The sequence below is a fragment of the Orycteropus afer genome, unplaced genomic scaffold, assembly GCF_000298275.1.
Source record: "Orycteropus afer afer isolate SDZICR_OR568_19922 unplaced genomic scaffold, OryAfe1.0 scaffold00957, whole genome shotgun sequence".
Classification (NCBI taxonomy): Eukaryota; Metazoa; Chordata; class Mammalia; order Tubulidentata; family Orycteropodidae; genus Orycteropus; species Orycteropus afer.
The window spans coordinates 306,563-315,631 of NW_006922544.1; the positions used below are offsets into that span (position 1 = coordinate 306,563).

Here is a 9,069-nt window from a genome sequence, read left to right on the forward strand (position 1 = left end):
ACTTGTTAAACACAAAAATAAACCAAAAAATCCAAACTCACTGCCATCAAGTCGACTCTGACTCATAGAGACCCCCACTGGGTTTCCAAGGCATTAATCTTTACAGTAATAGATTGCCCCATGTTCCTTCCGCAGAGCTGCTGGTGGGTCTGAACCACCAACCTTCTGGTTAACAGTCAAATGCCTTAGGCACTGCGCCACCAGAGCTCCTTAAACACAAAAATACTGATTTTGAAGCTATCTTTTATTCCAATGACGTCTTCACCTGGAACTCCCTCAGACTTGGGACACTAGGCCTCCCTCACCGCTCCCAATACCAACTCTGGGCGAGGACCCTTGACAGATGAGTCCTCTCAGGTGTCTCCTCTTCCTCTCTCCTCACCTCACAGAGGTATTCTTGGCCTGGAGCCGTAAGGAGCACTTCAGGTGCAGCTTCTCTTCAGGTGGAGCATTCACAACAGGCCCCTACCTCAGGCTTGGGTAGGGTGAGAGGGGCGCCGAGGGGCAGAGGGCGGGGGGAGGGAGCTTACAAGGGGGAGCTGAACATTTAGAGCAGATCACTGTGCTGGAAATGTGTAAATTTCAAAGTTCAAAAACCCCATTCGATCCTGGCTATCCCTGAGCCCACACTGAGCCCACAGAACCTCTCCAATCACTGATCTCTCGGTCCCCCATCACTCACCCAACAAACCTCCACATCAATGATCCCCACAGACCTCCCTTCACTCATTCCCTGGAAATCCCCCATCATTAAGCCCACACCCCCTAGTACTCGCACCCTCAACCTCACTTTCTTTCGACAACAGATTTTCGGATCGCCGCAGAGGCCACTGTTGCAAGAACTGTCTCCCAGAAGCACTTCCGCTTCAGGACCGACTCTCTAGCACCATCCGGTCCTGCGCACTCTCTGTAGTGGCTTTGAGACAGCGTCTGCCAATAGTCAACCTGCCCCACACATGCACGCCCACACCTACCAACTCCCACGCCCCTTTACCATTCACTAAGGTTACGGGAGCTCTGGTAGCATAGTGGCTAAGGCACTTGATTGCAAACCAGAAGGCTGGCGGTTCAAACCCACCAGCCACTCCTCGGAAGGAAGGTTGGGCAATCCTACTTCCGTAGTGATACTGCCTCGGAAACCCAAGGAGGGGTCGCTATGAGTCAGGGCTGACTCGACGGCACATAACAACAACAACAACAAGGTTACGGGGCAGCAGCGCAGGCGTGCAAGCAAAATGGCCGCACCAGTGAGATCGCTGTCGGAAGCAAGATGGCCGCGCCCGCTGTATTTCTGTCCCTCAAAGGTAGCCATGTTGAGGGGGTGTTTAGTTTTGTTCTGCGGAGGCTGTTGTTTCTAAGACTTCCAGAGTCCAGTTTTCTTACGGCGAGGAGGGGAAGAGTGAAGTTAAGGAAAATATCCTACCAGGCGGGTATCTGGTGTTTTAAACTTGGTTTTAACAGCACCCTGTGTGTTCTTTGGAGAAGTTGAAATTGAATTGAACAGGAAGATGGCATATATGACAGAAGAGAGCAGTGTACGCCAAGACTAGGAGGTAGGAAAAGGTCACTGGCAGCATCCAATGGCTGGAGCTGGGAGTTTACATTCTAGCGTTTTCAGGACGGTATGCAAACAAGAAGCTGAATAAACAAACAGTGATATGGAATACACACACACACAGTTAACGGAGGGATGGAGGAGAATGTGTTTAGTGGCTAACAAGTTGCTTTCTCCGAATGGTCAGGAGCAGTCTTTCATCGCGGTTTTCCGTCTTTCGTCGGAGGTGACAAATAAAATGACCAAAAGTACCGACCGTACAAAGATCCGGGGCAAAGAGCTTTCCAGTGTAGAGCACAGCGGTTGCAAAGGCCCTGAAGTAGGACCTAGTTTTGCACGCCAGAGGAACGGAAACAATGACAGTGTGTTGTGAGTGTAGGAGGTGCTGGGAAGAGAAAGCTGAACGAGGAGGGGGTGGTGGCAGGTACTGTAGGGCCTCCTTTGCAAGGGATGGAGTTCATATTTAATTCTGGACATAATGGGAAGCCATGAGAGAGATCAGATTTTTTAAAGACCAGACTGAAGCAATCCAGTGTTATATATTAACATTAAAAATATACATACTGTATATTTGACTCTCTATATTGTCTGTCTCTTCCCACTAGAATATGAAATCCCTTGGGATTTCTTAAAGCACCTCCTGTATGCTAAGTACTGTTCTACACACTAGGAATATAGCAGGGAAAAACAAAACAAAAAAACCATAATAGAGACAGCCAAGGTTCAAACCTTGGCTCTGCTGCCTACCAACTGTGTAACAGTAGGGCATGGCACAGCAACTTCTTTGTGCTAAAAGGGAGATAATAACAATGCTCCCTCATGGGGCTTTACCGACAATTAAATGATTGATAATTGTAAAGAGTTTAGAACAATGCCTGGCCTAGTAAGTCCCAGGTATATTATTATTTTAAAAATAAAATTAGATGTGTGTATACAAGCATACCTTGAAGATATTTCAGGTTTGGTTCTAGACCGTGGCAATAAAGCGAGTCACATGAATTTTTTGGTTTCCCAGTGCATATAAAAGTTATGTTTACACTATACTGTAGTCTGAAGTGTACAATTGCATTGTGAAAAGTTTTGAAATATTGTGAAAATTACCAAAATGTAACACAGAGACACGATGTGAGCACATGCTGTTGGAAATGGAGCCAGTACACTTACTCAACGCAGGGTTGCCACAAACCGTCTGTTTGTAAAAAGTGGAATATCTGCAAACCACAATAAGGCAAAGTGCAATAAAACAGGGTATGCTTGTATATAAAACTTTTTTTTAATAAGGAAAATAAATAAATTAATTAAAAGATCACCTCCTCGGAAGGAAGGTTGGGCAGTCTATTTCCGTAGTGATACTGCCTCGGAAACCCAAGGAGGGGTCGCTATGAGTTGGATACAACTTGATGGCAGTATGTTGCATTTTTTTTTTGTTTGTTTATTGGCTGTTTTGAGGAAAGCACACTGCAGAAGGGAAGAGCGCAAACAGGGAGACCAGGAAAGGGGCTCCTGCATCAGTCTCAGCAAATGATGATGAGGAATTAGACATAACTCAGTATTTACTTTGTGCCAGGGACTGTGTGAAGCAAATGACATGACTTGCCTCAGACAGTCACTGCAATACTCCTATGCCCCTTACTTTTCAGCTGAGGAAGCTGAGTCCAAGAGAAATTAAGTAACTTCCCCAAGGTCACATATGTTCCCAAGGTCCCTAACTTCCATCTAATAATACTCTTCCTGTTTTTATTCAGTGCCCCACAAAACTTCCAGAAAAAAGTCTGAGAGGCTTCATTCCAGAGCCATTAAAACCAACCAAGGAATGTTTATATCAGGAATATGAATGGAGCTTTCTCACAGACAAGACAAAGAGCAAGGGAATAACTCAGATGTCTTACTCCCTGAAAGATGAGCATCTCCTGAGTACAAAGTCTGTCAGAATTAAGAGTTGGGAAATAGGAGGGGCTAGACCTTTGTGGCCCATCCCAGACTGGCCCCTTCCAACCCCTAAACATCCCTCAACACCTTCTACACAGACCACAGCTCTCTGCGGAGGGAGAAATCCTTTAGTGTTGGAATGCATTGGGGACAGTGATTGCCAGCTCCAGAAATGTTTCTGAGCCACTGATTCAGCCCCTCAGAAACCACCCCAGGTTCTGCAATGCACATCCACAAGCTATGTGAGATCAGATTTTCTGCTGCTGAGTCAGTATCCCCCACTGTCTGTACTGAGCATCATCTACTGTCAAGGAGCAACCTCATACAGAAATCTAAGCAGCAAGTGGCTAGATAAGGAAGTGTGCAAAGCTGAAAGGTAGCTGGTCCCACCACAGAGTCTGTACAATGTGACATTCCTACCTAAAGACAATGAGAAAGGCCACCACCTAGCTGGTGAGTCATCATTACAATTGCTTTTAAAATATGCTTAATCAAAACTATGAAAGTGTTGCCAACTGTGAGCAGTCATTTTGGAGCATGAGGCTACAGGTGAAGTTGGCAGCGCAATTGCACAGGAGCCACATCTCTGGTGACCTGGGAGCTGCCATGCCAGCCCCAAAATACCTGCCTTCGAGAGGAATCCCCTTCAGTCCTTTTGAAGCAACTGTTATTTGTGGTGGTGTTGGCATGTGCAGCCAAACTGAATACTAAACAGTGCATCAGACTTCTCTGACTTGACCTGTGTGAGTGTTAGTAAACAAGAGTCATGTGAGGCCTGTGATGGTGAATGGAGGACATACTGGAGTGCATGAGGGCAAGGAGAGGCAAAGGGTGATGGAATAGAGGTGAATAAGGAGGTAAAATGGAATGGACGTGGGTAATGTGGGGCAAATTGGAGAATGACTATGCAGTCAATTTTGAATAAATTTGACATAATGGGGGAGACACTACTAAGTAGGAAAATGAGGCATAGTCTAAGCAAAAAAAAGTGGGAGCAGATTGTGAGTGAATGTTGTTGATAAAGCATTAGAGTTTGAAATATGAGGTATATAGTATGAATGAAGAGTGGTGAATTTAGGGGAAAATAAAAGTGATAGAGGTAATGTGGGGCACAGAGGGAAGACTGGGATGCACAAGGGTCAGATTAAGAGGGAATGAAAAATTATTACTCGTGTTATGTGAGTAAATGTGATTCTGGGTCAACGTTGTTTAGGGAGGGATTCTATAAGGGAGGAGAGTGAACAGAGGTGAATGAGGGCAGACTGATTAGCTAGGGGTCATGCAGGCAGCGTTCCAGGAATGCAGAGGATATATGAATCCCAGTGTGAATCATCACAAGTCACTGAGCTGAAAAGTGTGCATGAATGGAGGTAGTGTTGAGCAGAATGAGGAGGAATAGATATAAAGATCAAAAGGTTAGTAAATGTGGGTATTGGTGCAAAGGAAAGGAGCTCTGGTGGTGTAGTGGGTAAGGCATTTGGCTGTTAACCAAAAGGTTGGTGGTTCAAACCCACCAACTGCTCTGTGGAAGAAAGATGAGACAGTCAGCTTCCATAAATATTTACAGCCTTGGAAACTCAATGGGAGTTGCTGTGAGTCAGAACAGACTCGATGGCACTGAATTTGGGTTTTGGTGCATGAATGTGGAATGGAATGTGAGTGACATGAAGGTAATAGGGGTTATATCAGTAGTGAATTTAAATGAATAAGGTAATAAGAGGCACAGTGAGAGTAAATGGGCAATGAAGAGAAAATTGGGAAAGAATGGAGGTGACCAAAGGTACACTGAGTATATGGGGATAACTTGAGATAGTGTTTGATTGGAAGTAATAAGGGGCAGATTCTAAGAAATGAAGGTAATATGAGGGCAGAATGTGAGAAAATAGAAGTGAATGAATGGCAGAAAGGGTGTGAATAGGGATAGTGAGGCCGAGAGTCAGTGAACAAAGCTGAAGGATAGACCAAGTGAGAGTGAAAAGGATGCAGTGTCAGAAACTAGAAGGTAGGAAATGAGGGTCTGAGTGAGAATGAATGCAAGTGAATAAGGAATAGGATATGAGAGAATTAGAATAATGATAAGTAGATGGATGGTTAGAGAATAACAGTAATATGGGGTAAAGTGAATGAGAGGCAGAGTAAGTGAATGGGGAAATAACAGGTAGATGGAAAATGGAGGTGAAAAAGCAGTAGAGTATGAGGAATATATGTAATTTGCATAAGAGTGTGATTGAATGGAATACAATAGAACAGATTCCAGTAAATTAGGATGGAATGAGGTATAATAAATGAAGAGAGATAAATGAGGTGCCAAGAATGAGTAAATGGAGGTAATGAGGGACAGAGAATAAGGAGGTAGTGGTCGTATTTTGCGAAGCATAAAGAATTAGAAGAGGTGTAGGTCCAGTGTGAGTGAGCAGAGCTGACTACTCAGTAGAGTGGAAGGGAATACAGGCAATAAGGAGCAGAGTTAATGGAAATAGAGCATGATTAATGGGAATAGAGTGGGAGAGTGTTCAGGAAGGGAGGGGAGTGTGGGCGAAGAGTGAGGCTTAGTATCTGAGTCTTGTCTGTCCCTTGCATGTCCCCAGCCCCCACCTTCCTGCATCTCTTTATGATATCTCTAGAACTCTCCCTGTCTTTGTCTCCTTTCTCTGTACATATCTCAGCATCTTTCTCCTTTTGTCTCTATTTCTTTGTCTCTGGCAGAGCTGTCACTGGGGAAGGTGGTGAGGTGCCTAGCCCTCCAGCTTCTGTGTTCCAGAATCCATCGCTCAGATCTTCATTCATAGAGCCCAGAGTTCTAGAATGCCCCTGATTCTGAACACTGCAGGGCGAGTTTGGAGCAAGGAGTCAGCTACGAGGGCTTGTGGATGTTGTAATGGAGACCTGGGGCACTATAGTTGCAATCCTGGCCACACTGATGGTTGCCACTGTGGATGCCAAGATCTATGGACGCTGCGAGCTGGCAATGAAGCTGGACAAGGCGGGCCTTAACGGCTTCAAGGGCTACACCATTGGAGACTGTGAGACTCCACCTGCCCTGGGTTTTGTCCACATCCCAGGCCAGCTACCACACTCAGACCCCAGGCCCCCTTTGTCATTTATTACCTCCCTAGGTTAGGGCTTGACCCTCTTGGTCACTTTCTAACCAGCTGTGATGAATGGGTTAAACAACTCTAATGTCATCACTATCATTGCCTTCACAACCATCACTTCCATCTCCACCATCAACATCATCAATTTATCACCACTCTTATCACCATTTATGCCATCACCACCATAATCACTGATACCTCACCAGAATCTCATCACCAGGCCAAGATCATCACCCTCACAACTGAGATGCCAACCATCCCTATCCCTATCCCCCTCATCTCAGCCCCTATTCCAGGTCTCGTGCGTTCCTGCTACTTCCCTTCCTCCCTCTGTCTCAGGGATATGCATGGCACACTATGAGAGTGGCTTTGACACCTCCTTCGTGGACCATAATCCCGACGGCAGCAGTGAATATGGCATTTTCCAGCTGAACTCTGCTTGGTGGTGTGACAATGGTGTTACACCCACCTGGAACCTTTGCAACATGGATTGCCGTGGTGAGGGACCACTTGGTATACTCTAAAACCTTCTGACCCCACTTTGTCACACAAAGAGGACAAGGTTGTCTAGGCCATAATCTTCAGCAACAAGCTGAAGAAAAACAATGGGGGAAAGGAGCAAAGTTGCTTGGGCTGTTAGAGATACCATCTGATATCATTATCCAGACTGCACTGAGGTTGTCTAGGTAAGGAGGGCTTAGAGCACCAAAGCTTCACCCAGAATGAAAGCTCCCATTTTCTGGGTCTCAGGAGACTTAGCTCCATGTAAAATGGAGAGAGAGATTATCCTGATTTGAGGTTGGGGTTGTTCAGCATAAGCAAAGATGATGGTTGAGGTTGTCCAGGCCCCGAGGGAAGAAGCACATGTCTAGCTGTAAACTACTTCCATGTAGAAAGGAGAGAACTTGGTTTCAGAAAGAGTACAGTGTTGTTGAGGACAAAATAGTAGTTGAATTTATTCAGGGTTGGCTAAGATAGTGGTTAAGATTGTCCTAGACAGACTAAAATGGAAACTAAGGTTATTTGGGACCAGCACAAATGGAACTTGAGGTTATCCAAGTCCTGCCAACATAGCAGGTCATCCAGGATTGGTCAATTTGAAGGTTGAGGTTTCCAGGACTGACCCCCATAGAAACTGGCTTGTCTAAGGCAGGATAACAAGAAAGTTGAGATAGTCCAAGATTAGTTAAAAAGGATGTCGAGGTCCTGGATTAGTCAACATGAAGGTAGAAATTATTTATAACCACTCAAAATGGCATTTAAGGTCATTAGGGATTAACCAACATTAGCAACTGATATGTCCAGGACTGGTCAAGATGGTGGTTGAGGTTATTATTAACTAGTCAGAATATCAGCTGAGGTCATCCTGGTCCAGTCAACATGGCAGTTGAAATAATCTAGGACCAAACACCATGGAGGTTGAGGTTGAACAGAATTAGCCAACATGGAGACTGAGGTCATTTATAACCAGTTAAAATGGGAGTTGAAGTTATCCAGGAGCTGAGATCATAGTGTTTGAAGTCACCAGGACTGACCAACATTGCAGTGGAGTAATTTCCCAACCAGTCAACATGGTAGTTGAGGTAGTGTTGAACCAGCCAGCACTACAATTAAGATCATTCCAGACATAACCAGACAAAATGACAGTTGAGGTCATCAAGAACTGGCCAACATAGAGTTTGAGGTTATCCAGGACCAACCAATATGATAGATGAGGTTATTGAAAATCAGCCAACATAATAGTCAAGGCCATCTAGAATCAGTCAACATATGCTAAAATTGTACAGAACCAGCTAAGATGGCAGTTGAGGAAATTCATAATCAACTGACAAGTGAATCAAGGTCATACAGAATCAGTCAATGTGGCGGTTGAGGTTATTCAGGCCCCAAGGAACCCAGAACCTCTGACTTTCCTCCATACACTGTCATCATATCTCCAGTGTACAGAATCACCATGTCCCTTTCTTCCCCCAGACCTGCTCAACCGCCATCTTCTGGATGACATCCTGTGTGCCAAGCAGGTCGTGTCCTCAAAAAAGGGCATGACTGCCTGGTAAGTTCATGGGAATGGCCTGGACCCTGGGCATCCTGGCTAGTAGCACCACTGCCCTATCAGCCTATCTACTTCATCCTCCTTCCTTCTCTTTATTTCCCAGGGATTCTTGGACTCACCACTGTTATGGCCATGATTTATCTGAATGGATCAAGGGCTGTAATATGCATGTAAAAATTGACTCAAAGAAAATCAATTCATAACTCAGATCCCCAGAGACAGAAATTTTCTTTCTTTTATGGATTTAATAAAGGATGGTATCTGTAAACAGTGTAAGAGATCCTCTGATGCCTGACTTCTTTCAACCATCCAATGCCTGGAGGTACCCCCATTCAATCATTTCCCTCATATATTCAAATCTCTAATCCGAGGACACCATATCACTTAGGGGGACAGGATAGTGTTCTCCTAGGTTAAAATCCCAGCCCTATCAATTA

The 9,069-nt window shown here is 44.9% G+C and overlaps 1 protein-coding gene across 1 annotated transcript; it reads left to right on the forward strand.

The window, feature by feature from the left end:
• The first annotated feature begins 6,362 nt into the window (after positions 1 to 6,362).
• On the forward strand, positions 6,363 to 8,835 carry LOC103212415 (sperm acrosome-associated protein 5). The gene is made up of 4 exons (XM_007958393.1): positions 6,363 to 6,507; positions 6,919 to 7,077; positions 8,554 to 8,632; positions 8,736 to 8,835. The coding sequence occupies exons 1-4, from the start codon at positions 6,363 to 6,365 to the stop codon at positions 8,833 to 8,835; spliced, it is 483 nt and encodes a 160-aa protein (XP_007956584.1).
• The last annotated feature ends 234 nt before the right edge of the window (positions 8,836 to 9,069 follow it).